The sequence below is a fragment of the Peromyscus eremicus genome, chromosome 10 (assembly GCF_949786415.1).
Source record: "Peromyscus eremicus chromosome 10, PerEre_H2_v1, whole genome shotgun sequence".
Classification (NCBI taxonomy): Eukaryota; Metazoa; Chordata; class Mammalia; order Rodentia; family Cricetidae; genus Peromyscus; species Peromyscus eremicus.
Window position 1 is genome coordinate 42,068,526 of NC_081426.1, and position 20,014 is coordinate 42,088,539.

The window sequence follows — 20,014 nt, forward strand, 5'->3', positions numbered from 1 at the left end:
CACTTTTGCCTTTTAATTTTACTATTTGCTCTTTGAAGCTAGATCCTGAGAGCCAAATTCAGCTAATCCCTTTTCTGAGAGACTGGATGGGGTGGAGTGCAGGGAAGAAGGGAGGGAAGGAGGGAGGGGAGAAATTAGAAGAGGTATGTTAAAAACAGAAGGTCTTATTTTGAATTGTTAATCTTACTCAGCAAAATACAGCTATCCTACAATGCGTTTGTAAACCATTGCTATAGAAACTAGTAACAGTAGGACCTTACTGATACTTGGTCTGTAAGCCACACCTTTAGTTCTAAACACTCGCCCTCCATCCCTCTTCATGCCCATAGCCTTGGACCACCTCCATTGGCTTTTGTTATGTTGGGGATGCAGAATAATTTGCCCTGAGCTGATACTTTTTTTCTCATTACTCTTTTGAATGAATATAGTCAAAATAATTTCATGGTCCTACTTCTGTCTTTTTGCCTAGCTCAGTAAAGCAAGAGAATTGACTCATTTTTGTCAACTGGCTTAATTATCTGAGAAATAATTGTATAGTAACTCACTAAGACGTGTCTGCTTGTGTTGATTGTTTTTAAAAAAAAGTATGTATTTTTTACTAACAATATTTGAATTAACTGTGTCCTATTTTCTTGCTTTGAACTTCTCCCTCTTGTTTAGTCGACTCCATTCAAACAACTTGTACTGCGACTGCCACCTGGCCTGGCTTTCGGACTGGCTTCGCCAAAGGCCTCGGGTGGGCTTGTACACTCAGTGTATGGGCCCATCCCACCTGAGGGGACATAATGTGGCAGAGGTTCAAAAACGAGAGTTTGTCTGCAGTGGTAAGATCAGTGAGGTTACAGTATTTATATTTGTTTTTACTTTTCTGCTATAGGTTAACAGGTGTGAGGAACTCAAATTTCAAAGTTTCAGATTTGCTTTCCAGGGGGCCATCATGCACTCATCACCATGGAGACTCTATTTTGCCATGAGAAGAATTATAAATTCTAGGATATTTGTATCTAGGGCAATTATTGATAAAATCTTTCCATTTGCGTCCCACGGGAATATAGGAAATTCCTAGACTGTAACAATACTTGCAAGATGGTATTTTCTCTTTTAGTAATGATTATTATCTACTTTTATATTAAGTAGTGAAAAATGACCAGAAATCCTGAATACTTACTCCAAAATTCAGTATTACTAAAATGTAATTATAAAATGATGGGGTATCTCTTTATAAATATATACATCTAATGATTCACTTTTACTTAAAATAAATATGTAACTGCCTTAAGTCTCGAAACATCTGCAAAACAAATTTATCAGCAGCTACAATTTGCTGTGTTCTGTATGTCTAAATAGTAATATAAATATTTCACACATAGCTGCCTCATTTTACCCCTCTTGACAATTATATGAACAATATAAATTAATCTCAATAATAGAGACTAAAATATAGTGTAAAATAATAAGCTTTTCCAATTTTATCTGTTCAAATTCAAAGATCTCAACATATATAGTCTGTATGTACATGCATATATGTGTATGTGTATATATATATATTATATACATGTATATGACTAATATTTTATAAGTATATGGCTAGGTGTGCTTCAGGACAATTTATTAAAAAATAATGAAACACATAAATTTTTGATTGTCCTGGTTATTGGAACCCAGGCCCTCATATGTCTCAGCAAGAACTCTTCCACTGTGCTATATCTCCAGGCATAACAAAGTTTGAAATCACTATCTAATTGACTTTTCATATTTATGAATTACACAGATATGGATTCAATGAGCCAAGGATCAAACCGTTTCTAAAACAAATGAAACTTTACCATCATTGTCTTGTCTTTAGTCTGTAAGCAATGCAATATTATAACAAATATTGGCATATCATTTGTATTCTGTTCATTGTTGTAAGTCATCCAAAAACGATCAATATTTTAGGGTTGATTTGCCTAGGCTATATTAAAATACAATCCCATTTTATATAACAGATTTGTAAAGCCACTTGTTCTGGTTTCTGTGGAAGTCCTAGTCTCTTCACCCATGCTTACCAAGAGAGGACAACCATGCATTGAAAACAGTTCACATTTTTAAATGATTGGATGGAAATTACTAGCTCCTCCATGGACATTTAAAGATGTCTTTCGGGCATTTAAATGTTTTTTTTTTCCACACTTTGTGATCTAACCCCAGTTCTCCTATAATGCCATGGAATAGTCTCAGTATATTTGATTGCTTTTTAAAAAATCCAAGCAAATGACTAACCATTCTCTACTAACCATCGTTTTTCTCTTTTTTGCTTTTTCCTTGCTGCCTCCTAGATGAGGAAGAAGGCAAGTTTACAATTTTGTGTGTTTGTTTTCTCCCTCCCCGCACTTTTTAGACTTAGAACATGGTTGTAGTTTGAGAGCTTGTGTGAAGGGATGGGTTTAGCAGCTAGCCAGCAGTCTCTTCCCTGGCACTTCTCCCCCAGTGGGAGGATCCCTTTCCAGAAGATCCCAGAGGGTTGTCCTGATTTTCGCCGGAACCCTTGGCTAGGCAGGTGCCTGTTTGATGCAGCCTGGCTGATGATGTTCTGGTTTTCATTATCCAGACTGGGAAATCTGATTTCAGAGTACATTTGTTTTCAAACACTGAGTATCGAAATTACGCATCTGCAGGTGACTGCTCATAGCAACAATTTCTATCAGATGAAGCCCTGAAAAGAATCATTTGGATGAACAATTACAGAATGATCTCCCACAAATTACTCTAATATCTTCAAAGAAAGCAGCAATTTTTATTCTACCCAGACATCAAACTGCTATTATCCAGTTTTCTTCTCCATTTGTTGGCTCAGGATAACTTAATTTGACCAACAGTTATGTCAAACAAGATGGAAGTCCTCTGTTATTTTTTTCTTTTTTTCCTCCAGAAACAAAATAAATTATACTACATCAGTTTGATTAAAGCCAAGCTCCTCTTAAGCTTATTAGAAATGGTATAGATCATTCTGAAATATCTGAAATATGCTATTACTTTTGTAAAGAATTCTGGTCTTGAATCTGAATTTAGTTTTACTAATCTTTTCCAAATTTTAAAAACATTACTTTTATGACTTCCTATTTTAATCTCAACATATAACTGCATGCTTTCCAAAATATATTCTAGAAATATTGAGGATGCTTATTAATGAATGAGTGTGAGAGGATTTGATCTTTGTCTCCTACTTACTTAGATGAGCACAGTCTACAAGTCTCTCCATTGTGAGATTCAAGAGAAAAATCTAACTGCTGTTGATTTGTTTTTCTTTTAGGTCACCAGTCATTCATGGCTCCCTCTTGCAGTGTTCTGCACTGCCCTGCTGCCTGTACCTGTAGCAACAATATTGTAGACTGCCGAGGGAAAGGTCTCACCGAGATCCCCACAAATCTTCCTGAGACCATCACGGAAATGTATGTGTGCTGAGTTTTCTCATTCTCCTTCTACCTCCCTATTAATCCAACCCATGATTTGCTTTCATGAAATTTGGGTTTATCCGGCACCTCTGATTAGTCACCTTAGGCAAATTACCTTTTTAGAAGTGTATTGACCCTTCCTCTCTTCAATTAAGTACGTTGTTGAAATGGTTATGATTTTGATTTTATTACAAGTACAAATAAAAGGAATACGTTACGGGAAAATTGTCTTCAAATAAGCATTTGGGCTCTTTTAGAGAGAATGCGTGCATCTCTTCCTAACTTTAGGGTCTGGGGGTTTTGTGATGTTCGATGCTGGTTAAATCAATGGAAAACAAAGGGGTAGCCAACAGTAGTAAATAAACCAGAGCTAGAAGGTTGCTAGCTTTTCAAAAACTCAGGTTTAGATTGAAGTCTCACGATCCTGTTTAAATGAGTAGAGCATATAAAGTATAGAATGTGCTAGAATGCAGCCAGTGTCGAGTCCGTTATTTAGCTAGAAGGCATTTTAAGCTATGTGGTATACTCACTACCTCCATCAAAATCTCAATTCTCTCAACTGTTATAGACCTTCTTTTCATGGCACTGAGGATTGAGTGTCCTTTTGAAATCTAAGCCATGGGTATAAAGGAAATTCATATAAGATGCAATTCAGAATGTCAGCATCATAGGAAGTATCGAGGAAAATCCTTGCCCCAGTTTCCATTAATGAGGAAGGTATTTCTAATTGCCTACATCATCCAGCATGTTACTGTTTTAAAAGGCTAACTCTAAACTGTAACACCATAATCATCTTTTGATTGTTTGTTTAAATTAATAGAAGAGGAACAATTTCTCATAAAAATAACAAAAAAACTGTTATGTTTAAAAACTGTCTTTTTTTCAACCTATTTGTTTAATTTCTGCTATGTTAACTACTTCAATTTCCTATATATGAGAATAATCTTAGTTCCAAAAGTCTGTCTTCATTATTTTCAGGTATAATATGTACTTAATAATGTGTTTAGATGATTAGAGTAAGAGACATGATCTTCTACAGAGCCCTCCCCCCAAATCCATTGAGATTTTATACAGCACCAAAACAATGCATGCACATAATAGTATCTTCATCCAAGGTTTAGTTGCTGGAATAATATCTTACCATTTCCATGTTTTCGTTTTTTAGCTGGGTATTGCAAGAAGAATAAGCTATGGTTTGGAAAGTACCAGGTCAGAGTCTGTGAGAAAGACACACTAGGATCAAATGACAGAGGTGGAAGTGATGGTAGGCTACAGAGATTTTAGAGTTGGACGTGAAGATAACATTTCATTTTGAGGCATTATAAAAAAAAAAAAAAAAAAAAAAAAAAAAAAAAAAAAAAAAAAAAAAAAAAAAAAAACAAGTGTTCTAATGAAACTATCTATCATTGGAGCCATGTATTATTGAAGTTCTTTGAGCTTAGTTAGAACATAGAAGACAGTCTGAAGTAGATTAGAAAAAGAAAACCACAGTAATCATTTAATCTCCACTGGATTTGTTATTACTGAAACATGAAGAATATACGATAGACATAATGCAGAGGAAGTAGCATGCAGTCAATAATCCTTATTCTTTAAAAGATTGCATCAGTGTACTATAATTTTATTGATAATATACTCATATATAGCCCTGGATTTCATAAAAGCAATACCTTTCAAATATATAAAGTACTACAGTCATATTCACCTCAGTTCAGTTTCTTCCTCTCCCCAACTTGTATTTCCCCTATGCTAGCATCTCCTTCCTTACCCAAGTCTGTCATTTGATTTCATGCTTCATATGTAGACACAGACACACAGACAGACAGACACAGACACAGACACACACACACACACACACACACACACACACACAACACACACACACACGTGTGTGTATGGGTGTATATATACATATATGGTTTTGTGTTTCTATAAGGAATTTTTAGGACCCAAAAATGGGAGAAAACATAAAATTGGCAATATTTTTTTTCTTTTTCTATTTCTGCCTTATTGATTCGATATGTTGATTTCCAGTGGCATTCACTTTCCAGAAAACTACATACGTCTTTCTCCTTTACAGACAAATAAAATTAGATTGTGTTTACATGCAGGCCACATTTTCCTTATCCATTTATCTACTGAGAGTTACCTAGGCTGATTCCATAACTTAGCTATTGAAAATTGTGTTGCCATAATAGATCTGCATGTACAAGTATCTCAGTGATGTATTTACTTCAGTTCATGGTATTTTTTAAACAGGAAAACAGCATAGTGAACTATCCAGATACAGATATATATTAAGTATACAATGACATCATCAATTTTCCCAGAGATTTTTCTTTTAATTAATGACTAATGATTTAGTAATAGTGCTTAATATCTATGGAATGAGGAATCAAGTATCCATTGTAATAAAGTTGAACACATACAGAGGCTGAAGGCTGGAGGAATTACAGAGGGTAGAAAGGGAGGCCAAGATATAGTGGGTAAGAAGAGCTGGTATATTTTTTTAGAGTCTCAAGTTTATCTGTCATTTACTGACTTTGAGTTCTTTATCAAGTTACTTCTTTTCTATGGTTTCATCATTTTTAGAAACTGAGAAGTGTTAACGGTGGGAAATAAATATGTGTAGAACTGTGTATACTTAGCATAATCTAATCATTCCATAAATGATACCTCAAACATGAAACCAAAAGTACAAAAGTAGCATCTGCACTGGACCCCATAGGGAGGTGGTAAATGTATAGGAACATTAATAAAAAGCATTATGAGTCTTCACAACAAAGATGGACAGATCATATAGGAATGCTGCTTGGATGACATGTCATAACGTAGAGAACAAAGGAAAAGAACATTGAAAAAATGAGTCAGTGCAACTACATAGAGGGTCTCAATACTATAAAAATGTTGGACTTTATTTGGAGTGCATCTGGAAACAGGTTTTTTTAATTGAATATTCCAAAAGAATTAGTCTTAGGGCTGCTTCTCAATGGGGTTACAAAGCAGAAGATACCTAGGAATCTATTACATTGGCCTTTGGGGATGTTTGAAGAGGAGGAAATTCTTGGGCAATAATGAGAAGGGAACATGGAAATAGATGACAGTTAATACAGAGGCTTGGTTAGTAGGGATTAATACTGGTGAGGATTTATAGGAAAATGCAGCAAAAATGATGCCAACTTCAAGCATAAGCAGTGGAGAAACTGATTCTATCATTGCAAATAAGAAGTAACAATAGCAAAACAAGGCAGGCAATAACATAATGCAGGTTATAATAACTAATAATTTTGAGCAAGGAAATAACTTACCTGAGTCAAAGATTTTGAAGTAACTGACCCGACAAAATCTACTTTGAAAGGTAAATTCATCAAGCAACAAAGGGAAGGAGAGGAGAGGAAAGAAAGCCCGAAGCAGAAGGCTAGGATAGTGAAAGAAGGACCCTCTAGGAAAAGAGGTCTGCTCAGGCAAATGATGCTGCCTGTAAGCCAGCTGCAGTCCAAAAGCAGTTCAGACTTTTAACCATTCATATGAAAGGATCCAATTTTGTCCATGTTGATTACAAAAGCCACTTTTCAGTGTTAAGAGTGAGAACACTGAGGACTAAAAAGGAGCAGTTCAAAGGGTTTGTCGGAGTGTTTGTGTATATATGATCTGTTATTCAAAAACAATTGATTTTAAAATCCAGAAACCTGCAATCATTAATAAATTAGAATGAAAGAATATCTTTGAGAAAAAAAAGCTACAGTTAAGTAAAACGTGTGTGGAAAACCAAGAGTTAAAGAAGGTATATGTGCACACAGGAAGAAAGCCGTCAGATCTGTTCAGAGCATAGAGAGACTAACAGATGTTCTAGAAGAGGAAGCGAGAGGCAAAATATATCAAAACAATACAGTGATGTGGGATATTTTAAATGGCTTGTTCTACTAATCATTGTTATTTCCCATTTTAGCACTTTGCTTCTACCTTGAATGTGCTATAGTGTTCACATAATGCTGGAGTTTAGTAGCATGGAAGTTATACATCCCGTAATAATGCATCCCATTGGTTTACCTATATTAAAGAGGTGATATGTCATATTGTGGTACAATAACTGAAATTTATAAGTAGATATAAAAACATATGTCAGGCCATAAGTGAATTTTATTTCTGTGATTATTGCATTATTATTTAGTGGGAATAAAACAACTGCAGAAGTGTAACATACTAGCTTAGTGATTCACATTTTTATCTACTGAAAATAAAGAATATTAGTAGTATTGATAAAATGTGGATATAGCACTCAATAAAACATTGTTTTTAATTTTTAGAGATAACTTTTTCAAATATTGTTATTCAAAATATTATCATTTTATTATTCAAATACTCATTCATATTGTTCAAATATTTCAAAACTTAGATTTGTTATGAGTTATCTGTGCAATATCTTTATTTCAGATGGAGATATTTTAATAATATTGACATGTTTTCTTGGCTGTGGTACGTCTTTACTGTGACAGATTCATAATTGTAATAGAGAGAAAGCCTGTAATCTAGGTTACTAAAGAATATGCAAATATTCTCTTTGTTTTGCTTTGTTTATTGCAAAAACAAAGTCATACGTTGGTGTTGTATAAAACATTTATTTGTGAGGATATAAGAAAGATAATCTTTTAAAATCTAAGTAACAAATCACTTAAGGAAGTAAAAAGTAGAAATAGGTTAGCATCTATTTAAACTCTTCAGTACTGAATGCTTGTACACACGACATATAATTTGAATTTTCATTGACTCCTGTGATTAATTTCATTTAAAAAAAAAAGTAAAAAATATTTCAGAGGCATGTTCAAAAAATCCTGGGGAAGCTCTCCTAAGGAAGCCTGACTACACAATTTTATCATAGCCAATGGTTTGCATTTTCATTTGTGGGCTGGGAATAAGTTGTGAGTATATCTACTGATCATATTTTAATTTATACGTTTATTTTATTTTATTTTTATTAATTCTTTGGGAGTTTGGAATTTCCTATAACGTGTTTTGATCATACCCACCCTCCTCCTCCAACTCTTCCCAGATCTGCTCCCCATTTTTCACACAGCCAACTTTGTGACTTTTATTTTTAAACCCTTCAAGACCCAATACATAGTAGACAAATATTCTTGGATATACAATCTTTTCCTGAACCATGGTCAACTTCTCAGGAGCTGCACTCTTAGAGAAAACACTTTCCTTCTTTCAGCAGCTAACTGTTTCCATCCATTCTGGTGTTATAACTAACGCTTATCTATTGGGACTGCACTAAAATGGTACACCATCCCTTGAGTAAAGAGAAGACAGGATGGGAAAATTCTTTAGGTGATATGTGTATTTGTGTTTTTAAACATCTTTCTCTACTAAAGTTTGAGTTCTAAGAAGGCAGGAACAAGTCCTGTTCAAACCATCCAAGAGTAGCCTGTAACAAATCTAATACGATGGCACACTAAAGCACTTGATAAGCAGTTAATAGTTACAGGAAGTGAGTGTATACACAATTCAGAATCAGTCAAGTAGCTCGTGCTGACTTATCTATGAGAGAGCTATTTTACCAAGATTAATAAATATAACTACAAGGTAAAGTCAGCCTTTCCTTATTGACATAATGATTGCTTATAACCATGAAATCCAAAATAGTTGAATAAATTTAACTTAGCAAAATGGTTAGTAACATAGGCTAAAGTGGACTAGACAGCTCAAAGAATTCATGTGAAATTTTCTTTTTCCGTATACTGCATTGAATTCCACTGTGTTACATCGTTTGATGACCATCCCAACATGTTGTAATTACTCTCCTTCTTTAGAGATGGATGAATACATCACCTTAAAGTAATGCATGGACACCTTTCTTTGAAGTCATATTTCTCTTCTAATGCCAGGGCATAGATATTTAATCCTTCAAAGACTGACAATTTCATTTTGTGCCATAAGACAGGAAAGAAAAAACTGAGAAATGTTAAAGAACCTTACTAGAAAAATTCAACCATGAAACAGCTCACATAGCTTTAATTTTATTCTTACTTAAATGTAAACCTCACTGTTACACTTTATAAAGCTCTGAGAGAGAGGTAGACAGAGATACAGCTTATGAGGATATTGTAGAAAAGAAAACTGGACACTTGGAAAGAGAACCTGACAGATGTTGAGAAAGAGGAACAGCAGAGTTGCTAGATACTTCCTTATGAAGAGGTTAAAGAGAGCAGAGTGGAGAGGGGTTCTTACACGTGGGAATGCATAGAAATGAGTCCTCTTTCATGTTAACTTGTATCCGTAACCTCTGCTAATGTCATCTATTCTGTTCAATTTGGTTTTATACTATATTTTATTTTAGACACAGCTCACTCTCTTGTTCAAGATGCCCTCAAACTTTTAATCTGCTTGCATCAGCATTCTGAGTAGCTAGGATTATAGTCATACACCATTGTCTCCCTCCCAAACTTCATGCGGACTAGCACTAAACAGTTTAGTTTATATTGACTGATATCATACTGTCTTGTTAGACTGAAAACCTGATGATGGCCAAACCATGTCTCTTTTGTCCTACTATTTCTGTCTCAATATTTAGCCAGTGAGGGTAAGAACAGGGACTGTGTTGGAGAAGGTGTGGAGCCCATAATGTGGAAAGTATTCTAGACATCATTTTTTATAGCAAAAGTAATGATAGTATATATCAGTGAAGAGAGGCTGATAGTGGGGAAAAAAACTGAATATGAGAAGTGAGAAGGAATCTGAAGTAGAAGAAAGCCTGTTGCCAGTGTGTAGTCTTCCCAGCACTTGACTGTTTTGAATTGGGCTGTTACAGACCTTGTTTGCAAAGAATGTCACTGTGTCCAGCAAGTTGCTACAGGATCCTGTCCCTGGGAAAAGAATCATTAATACCAAATTGATACTTTGTGTATCACATCTTAAGTAATTTCTTAGACAACATATTGAAGTATTATACTTTTCAATGCGTTATGAAATGTTACTGTAGAATAAAAGTTCATTCTTCTCTGTTCTTTTACAAATTCTGGTATCACATCTAGTGTTTCCAAGCCATGATACAGATACTCCATCCATTTTAGAAGATATATAGTGAGAAGGTATGCTGTAATGAATTAGAATTTTCAGGCTGGGGCAGGGCTTCAGAATATGGCTTCAAGGTTTCTGGTGATGGACTGCACTTCTCTAAGATTAAAATACTTTTTTCACACATGCTCATGAGACAGGTGAAATATACCAGAATTGCACTTTGTAGTAAGTATGCTGCTTTTCCTGGTCCAGCAAAACATAAGGCTCTCGGGAATAGATGTATAAGTAATGGAGAGGGACACACTAACTTGAGCACTACTTCAATTTCTTTCCCTTCTTCTGGGTCATTTGTCATGAAGGTAAATAAATTACATATAATTCCACTTTTTATTAATTTTAAAAAGATATACTTTTGATTATGTATGTGCATGTGTGTGTGTGTGTGTGTGTGTGTGTGTGTATGTCAGTGTGATTGTATACCACATGTGCATAGACAACCATGGAAACCAAAAGATGTCATATGGAGATATACATGGTTGTGAACTGCTTGAAGTGGTTGTCAGAAACCAAATTCTTGTCCTCAGCAAGATCATCAGCTGCACTTAACTGCCAAGCCATCTCTCCAGATACACTTTCCCTTAATTTTAAGTAAGTTAAAAATTTCACAGAGAAATTATTTTTACTATGGAAAGCTAGTTTCTTGTGCTTGAAGAAAATATTATGGAATTGAAGACTGAGGTAATTTTACTTTAGTTCACAATGTTAAGAAACTATTTCTTAGTAACTAACAACTAGGTAGGATTTTAAAGATGTTTTATTATTTTATATCTATACACAAGATCAAATAACCTATAGCATAAGTTGATTCTGCATTCTATATTACTATAATTTTGTATTCATTGAGCAAGCTAATATAAAGGCAGTATTTATACCTATTACATGTATATATAACATAACACTCTTAAAAATCATCTTGTAAAAATAGTTAAACCAAGGATAAAGATAATTACAAAAGATTCTGGGTCATGACACTTTAAACATAAAGGGTTTTGGTCACATTTCTTTATGAATGAAAGATGATATACTAAAATCATAAGAAAAACAGAGGAAACATTAGAGAAATGAGAACAGAGATGGATGTAATAACAAAAACAAACAAACAAAAAACAGGAACTCCAGGAGATTCCCTTAAAAATACCCAAAAGTCTGTGAGTAGACCTATAAAAAAGATGTGTATGAACAAGTGTTTTTTCTTATACTTGGTCAGTATGAATGCTCACCACTCTGCGTCAGATGTTAAGTCTGAAAGAACACACTGACTGCCTTCAGGCAGCTTACCAGGCAGAACGTTGAACCTTTATGCAGAGTCATTGAAAGCCTCATGAGAATCCTAAATTCCCTTCTCTGAACAAGGGGAGCAGAGCACCTGATCTGCCTGGGAGAATCACGTCCTTTTCAGGTACACAGATGTGCTTTTCTGTAGAGAAACGTAAGTTTTCTCTACAGAATGGTTTAGGCAAGGGAGTGGCAGGAATAGAGTGGCTTGTTGTAAAAATCACCCTAATGTTCGGGAAGAAAGAAAGGAGCTAAAACATGTCTTTGCAACAGACCCTACAAAAGAGGATAAAGACGAGCCTGGAAGTAGGTACTGATGAGAAGTTATTCCAATGTGTCACTCTAGCACTAATATGATTGATTCCCTTAACCAGTTATCATCGTAAAAACAAAATACAGGACTCATAATTGTAAAATCTGACATAAAAATGAGAATACATGGGGCCCAAAGTATTTATTCATTCTCAGAAGGATCAAAGCTGCTACGTTAAAAATCAATTACCTCATGGATTTGTGGTTAATCCATTTCAGAGATGCATGTTAAGAAGTTAGATAGTTATTTACAAATGAAAATTAGCCAATTTGAGACAAAACACAAGGCTTTATTCAGGTTAAGTATCCAAATGGCTTGTTATTATTTTAAAATAAAACAACAGACTCTTTCTTTATTTCCTTTTATTGATAAAGATATAGATGATAGATAGATGATCCATAGGTAGACAGATAGATATGTAGATAGATGGATGGATAGATAGATAGATAGATAGATAGATAGATGATAGATACAGACAGACAAACAGATGATAGATAGAGATATACATATAGATGAAACTGAATTTTATTGACTTTTTGAATCTCACTCTTTCTCCATAAATACATAAATACATTATTTTGCTAAGTGTGACTGAGTCTATTTTCCTCTTAATTCATTTGACTATACACTAAGTGAATTTTTGCATTTGAATGTAGTCAGAAGATTTCCTGTGTCCCACATGGTTCACAGCTGCTCAGATCCAAGGAAACAAACAGAGGCTTATATTAATTAAAACTGCTTAGCTTTTAGCTCAGGCTTTCACTGACTAACTCTTACATTTAATTTAACCCATAATTTTTATCTATATTTATCCTTTGGCTTGGTACCTTTTCTCAGTTCTGCCTTTACATCTTGCTTCCTTTGTGTCTGGCTGGAAACTCCTGACTCTGTTCTTCCTCTTCCCAGCATTCCTTTAGTCTGCTTATCCCACCTATACTTCCTCCCTGGCTACTGGCCAACCTGTGTTTTATTAAACCAATGTACAAAAGTATCCCACAGCATTTCCCCTTTTCTGTCTAATCAAAAAGGAAGGTTTTAACTTTGACATAGGAAAATTACATGTAATAGTACAGTTATCAAGCAATAGTTGCAGTTACAATATCTAGTCTATTTGTATTTGGCAAAATTAAAGAAAATATTCTATCTATCCTATATTTGTGAGTCTAAGGTTTCATATCTAACTTGTCTTTTATCATAGCCAAGAAAATTATAACTATCTAGTCTTCAACTACATCAAAGACCCCAGAAGGATATAATATTACCTAAGGAAACAGGAAGTTCATTGTAAGCAACTTCAAAAAATCTAGAATGACAGAGACAGCTGGCTACCTGAACAGTCATCCAAAGTTCCTCTGCAACATTGGGGCATCCTTCTTCAGCCTATAGGCCTAGAGTCTCTCAGTTGCTTCTCTCTGTGTCCTTTAGAATGTCTGACAGTTTCTTCTGTGAAGCAGGAACCTGAAGGACCATCTCGCCTTGTTTTGTCAAATTCAGTGATCATTTTTCTATGGTCCCGTATGTCCAGTTTATACAACACATTATCAGCAGTCCAGGCAAGAGCAGTTTCTTGCCCAAATGGCTGTTTTAGTCAAAAAGAAGATAAACTCCATAAAGAGTGTCTTTGATGCCCATCTTTCTCTTTGAAGCAAATCAGTGCTGCCAGGAACAGACATGTCTCACTGTCCAGAAAAGTCTAAGTTTTTAAAACATTTTAAGTGCCATATTCTGTAGGTCTTTGAGGTGTTTTAAGACTACCTACCTAACTGAATTATATCTATGTATTCCTAGAAAACTTAACTAACATAACTATAAGTTTGACTATCATAGAAGACTAATTATTAATCTGTATTTCTTAATTATCCATTACAATTTCAAATGAGTTATACAAACAAAATACTTTAAACAAGAGTAGAAATATACATACCGTATAACAAAATTAACTTTAAATTTGTATCAATAAACTAAAATCCATAGCAATGTAAAACATTTTGAACAAGTTGTTACTCTTTATCTTATCATATCTATGTCCTATATATCTATATCATATCCTTATTTCTTCTTAAATGCAAACAGTTCAACATTCATTCAGGAGATGTGTCCATATAGACACATATACACATGTTCATGTTCACACATATTTTTGTATTACTTTAGAGTAAGAAACCAAATGGAGAGCTTGTTTCCCTAATATGGAAACAGGAGTTGAGTGTGTGTCTTGGGGACGTTTACTAAAATGACATCAAATGAGGTTAAAGAAATGGATAATTCTCAAGAACAACTCATCTCAAGACAGAAATGGCTGATAATGAAAGAGTATGGATGCAGCACTAAGACAAATGTGTTAGCTATTTGCAAAATTCAAGCATCTAGAGGCCAATATTAACTCAGCTACGGAGACATTTATTAAACAGAGGAAGTTCCAATGACAGTGCTTATGAGAAAGAAATAATATTTTAGTTTAAAGCATGCTTCATTGATTTTAGTAGGTACATATGAAGGAAACCAATAGCATGAACCCATTGTTAAAAGTTGAAAGTTACTTTCTGTAAGTATAAAGTACTGAATTTAAAATTACCATGTAATGGGTGACAGACTCCCCAGTCTAAAGAAACCTTGTTTCTGCCCTCAGATACTTGTGTTTACTGTGCCCACACTACCTTGGCTGCACTACTTGATTTAACTTTCCAAAGATAGAGTCATTGTGCATTCCCTCCCCTCGCCCATTAAACCCATGTTCCATTCTCTGGCAGCTGTTTTTGTCATTTATGTTAAAAGCAGATGGAGAAAATGCAAAACCATGTCAGTTTTATGGCCATGTATAATCAGCATCTGGGCTATATGTTACAGGCACTGTCAATTGAAATAAATATCTTACTTAGTATCATAAAAATCTTTTGTAGTTTCTAAGAGAGTAAAGAAAAAGCTAAACATTACGAAATCTGATTATGGATCTTATCACCAGCTTTTTTTGGTTTTGATGTGAATTGTATACATGTGTTCATTATAGTTATGAAATTATCAGAAAAAACACTGTATTACTAATTGATTTTTAAACATTATTTACTGCTATATATTAATTTCACACTAGAGATCCTATCAGGTGACAGATTTATTGTTTTAAATAATGTGTGTTGATGACCAGGATTTGTAGACATTTTATTGTATCATATATATGTATATATATCATATCTTTATTCATTTACCTTTGTAAAAGGAAATACTATATATTTTATTTATACTGCACTTCTTACCAAGTAACTGTTTTTCATCAATTTGCAAAACTGAGGCTAAATCACACAGAACAATGATGGCTTCTGTAAAGCTCATAAAGCTAATGATGGTAGATTCAGATATAATCCAACTCTGTGTCAGTGCAAAGTTCATGCTTTTGTCAACAAAGGATGCATATTTTAAAAGTCTTGAATCTATGCATATCAAACCATATAAGGGCCAATTATAAAGGCCTTTTTAATATTAAGCCTGTGGATGACATTTGCATTGTTTTAAAGAATAATTCGACTTGGATAAGAATTGAGAGAGATGGATAAGAAGTGAATGTTAGACTAATTTGTCTAATATCTCATGAATAGTTTGGCAGTTTCTTAAACCTTCTATCATGGTGGTTTTTTGTTTTTTGTTTTTTGTTTTTTGTAAAATGTATGTATCTAACATTCATCCCATCATAATCACCACAGAGTATTTAATGTCACAGAGCAGCAACTCAGCAAGTGACACAGTGGTACTTCTCTGTATTCACAGCTAAACCTGTACACAGTTCCCATGCTCTATGCTCTCCAGTTTCCCGGTCTTCCTGGTTTTTAATCGTTGAAATAAAGCCTGAAGTTCCTGTGATCAGTTCCTGTTAGGAATCATGAAAGTGCTGAGATTCATGGCGTAAATAGAAACAAAAACACAGGGCTAGGTCAGATGAGGGAAGAAAAGTTGTTATTGGTTAAATCTCCTTGTGAGGATTTGGGACTAGTCTCCACGAAATACAATTAAATATTTCATCTCACTGATCAGATAACTAAAATATCCCTTTAATTTTAAGGAAATGATAATAGCCATCTCTTTCATTACACATATTATGTAGAATGATGCAGTGTAGTGTCTAAATATATAAAATAAAAAGTTACACGTGGCTATAAGTCTATCTGTATATAATATAATTATAAAATGGTGTGGATTCAGTCACATAGACCCTGGGGGTTAAATTGGTTCTGGCAAGTTTACATGAAATGAATTGTCCTTGCAGTATGCAGTGTGTAGAATTTCTACCTGATTCACTTTGTTAAATCTGTTTTCTAAAAATGACATAGCATATTCTCTGAAGGATTGACATTTGGAAAGCTCTTAATTATGGTATGTTTTAACCTAATCTTGCAACTATGTCTTTACACTATCTGTTTCCATAATCTTGAAATGTTTTTAATTAGATTCTTCATGGACCAATGGACTCAAATGTGCACTCTTTGAAATTCAGCAGATTCTATGCTAATAAGCAGAGATCAGAAACCAACAGAGTTAAGAAATGTAAATATAGTCTGCCTTTTTCTTAACCTGAAAATGCTGACATTTTTCTTTGTCATTTATATCATCTGGTCAAAGGCTTTTTTCTCTTTCTTCTTATGGGGACACCATTGGAGGTGAATGTTGTTTAGTTTATCAAATTTATTCTAAAGTTCTTATAAAGTAAAAAGGAGCCTTTTGTTCAACAAAGCTAATAGTTTAAGGGAAGTACATTGTTTGTCCATTAAGTATGACTGAAATGAAAATGAAGTGTTTTGAAGTTTACCTTGTGTCTGTCACTGGTAGCATGTCTTCTCATGTGAGATTCATTCTTTTAGATGGAGGAATGAAATCATGTTGATCCTTAATGGACTTTTGAGACAGTGTGATAAAAAGCAACAACAACAACAACAAATCAAATAGATGCTAAGTGTAAACAGTAGTACAAGCTTTTTAAAATACCCCTTTTAGCTAGCTATGTTGAAAGTAAGCAAATATGAAAAGCCATCAGGTCCCTCGAGCATGCCATTGTTCAGTGTTCTGTGATGTAAGTTTGAAGTGAATCAGTTTTCAATGTGGAATTTGCATCGTGGTACATCACAATAACAAACAACACAGATAATATCACTATTTACATTTGAGGCATTGTATTTCCATGTAAAACCTAATATAGTTTTGTCCTGTATTCACTTTGTTTTATAACTTTCATAACATTGAATAATCCATTTATAAAAAAATTATATTATCATTTGTAATTGTGTTGTGATTGATTTAAACAGGAGTATTTTCAGTGAAATGAGATATAGATAATATATAACTTACCTTAACAACAGGTATTTCTGGGCAAGAGCGATGACCCAGCAGTTAAGAGTACTTGCTGGGCCGGGCGGTGGTGGCGCACGCCTTTAATCCCAGCACTCGGGAGGCAGAGCCAGGCGGATCTCTGTGAGTTCGAGGCCGGCCTGGGCTACCAAGGCGCAAAGCTACACAGAGAAACCCTGTCTCGAAAAACCAAAAAAAAAAAAAAAAAAAAAAAAAAAAAGAGTACTTGCTGGACAATCACGAATACCTGAGATCAAATCGGAGAACACATGTAGCAAGCGAGGTGTCCTGCAAATGCCCATAACTCCATCTCCGAGGGATCCAGCACTCTCTTATGGCCCCATGTGCACAAGCATGAACATCTACATAGACCCATGTGCATATATTTGTGCAGACTTTTAAGGGAAATAATAACTTTGAAAACAAGTGTTAAAACACACTTAATTGTCACTGAAATAATTAGCAATTGTTTAGGTATTATAGGTACTAAAACTTTAAAGCCACAGATGAATATTAAGCTTTCCATGACATACCTTAAGTTCTATTAAAAAATAGAATTAGTTTGGATAAATTTATTGGTTCAGAATACTTTTCATCACTATACAACCCCAAACAGCACAATTTGTATATAAAGAATGAGTCACTGAATGATGTTTATTGATTCCTTTATATTACTTTATATTATTTTCAATAGTCTCACGTGGTATTATGAGAAGTTACATGAACAAATTTTTCATTCTAAAAACTCAAAAACATTCTTACTTTTCATCATTATATTATTATGATCCAGTGATTAACTGATATGTAAAGTTTCCTTGGCATAGACTGATAATTTGAAATTTCTTATAATTTAACTGTAAGAATGGATCAAAGTTGAAATGAATGCGATCTTTAAAGCATCATTGCCAAAGGCACTGAACACTACTGCAGTAAAAATAACTTAGTTTTGGCTGTATTTAGAGCCGGTGAAAAAATACGTTTTCTTAAGACCCAGACAAATAATTCAAATGCTAAACAGTGTGTGTGTGTGTGTGTGTGTGTGTGTGTGTGTGTGTGTGTGTGTGTGTTTGTGTGTGTGTGTGTGTGTGTGTGTGTGTGTGTGTGTGTGTGTGTGTGTGTAAGCTGTAAGCTAGCAGGCACTTCACATCATATGCCATTGTCAGTCACTCACCACTTATTTAATATTTACTCTATTTTTATTTATGTGTATACGTAGCAGGTATGTGCAGGTGTTAATGCATGTGCCCACAGAATCCACAAGGAGGCATCAGACCCCTGGAAATTGAGTGATAAACATTTGTGAGCCCTCCGACATGGGTACTGGGAAGCCAACACAGGTCCTCTTCAAAAGCAGTATACAAACTGTATCACTGAGGAATCTTCCCAGCCCCTGACCCACTCCTTATTTTTTGAGACATAATTAATGAATCTGGAATTCAAGGTTCAACTAAAATACCTGGTCAATAAGAACTTGGGGTGTCCCAGCTATCTCTCCTGCTCCAGCCTTGGGGTGGAATACATATGCCACCACTCTTTACATAGCTGTTAAGAGATAAAACTCAGGTTCTCATGTTTGCATAGTGGAGAACTTTCTCCCCTGCTCTCACATTCATATTTATTAATATAGATGGTTTCCTGTCTTCTGAGATAAATCTGCCATGAAGCCAACAGCCTAATAAAGAGAAAATATGCAAGCATAAAAATGTATATGCATTTATATGTATTGTCCATATATATACCTATATACATATGTGTATATATGAAAACATGCATGCACATGTATATATGCATATGAATATGTGTACAAATATATGTTTTATGAGTACACATGTGTATATATTTTTAAATATAGACAACAAAATATTATTTGTTCCAAGTAGTTTAATATAAGAATTTAATATAGAAGAATTTCCTGAGACTTGTAGGCAGGTAATACAGAGAGGAAATTTTCTACTTATCTCCAAGTCTATAAAAGCCAAAGAAGTTAAAATGATAAAAAGGCGGTACATTTAGAAGTTGAAATTATGATGTCAGTGGGTGGCTTCTAGGGCTATTCCCCAAATAGAGGACAACTACACTCTGGATTTTCCCTTCTGGAAGCCTCAATCTTTCACCAGCAACTCTCAATATCTAAACTCTACCCTAGTGGTTCACGGAAGTGAGATCTCAAGGATTCAGAGCAGAACTGAAAATAAAGGCTGTGAAATGACTCCTGGGTCCTGAGATGGGAAAGAACAAGGTTGAGAGAATGTTATTGTGGTGAACAAAAATATTTACTAAGTGACTTGTTGAAACCTCCCTCTGTGTGTTTAGTGGCTGGCTGTATATTTCTTAGTTTTCTCCAATAGCAGCATCTTAGAGTAGATCGTGTCTGAGAGTTGACTTTACCCTGATTTTTATTATATCATAAAAATATTCCTGTGGTTGACTGCACTTTTCTGATATGATTTTTACTATAGTAGTCACATATCAAGTTAGCAGATAGACACTGTTTACTGAAGATTTCTCCATAACTTATAGATTTAGAATTTAAGACTATGCCTCATAAATGGCTTCAAAATTTTGTGAATGTACCAGTTTC

At 34.5% G+C, this 20,014-nt stretch overlaps 1 protein-coding gene across 1 annotated transcript in view; it reads left to right on the forward strand.

Annotated features, from left to right (window-relative positions):
* Positions 1-211: 211 nt before the first annotated feature.
* Positions 212-20,014, forward strand: part of Slit2 (slit guidance ligand 2) — a 117,849-nt gene continuing 98,046 nt past the window's right edge. Inside the window, exons 1-3 of the mRNA XM_059274739.1 lie at positions 212-219; positions 661-824; positions 3,293-3,431. Of these exons, the coding sequence (XP_059130722.1) occupies positions 212-219; positions 661-824; positions 3,293-3,431 (311 nt within the window). The remainder of the gene's footprint in view (positions 220-660; positions 825-3,292; positions 3,432-20,014) is intronic.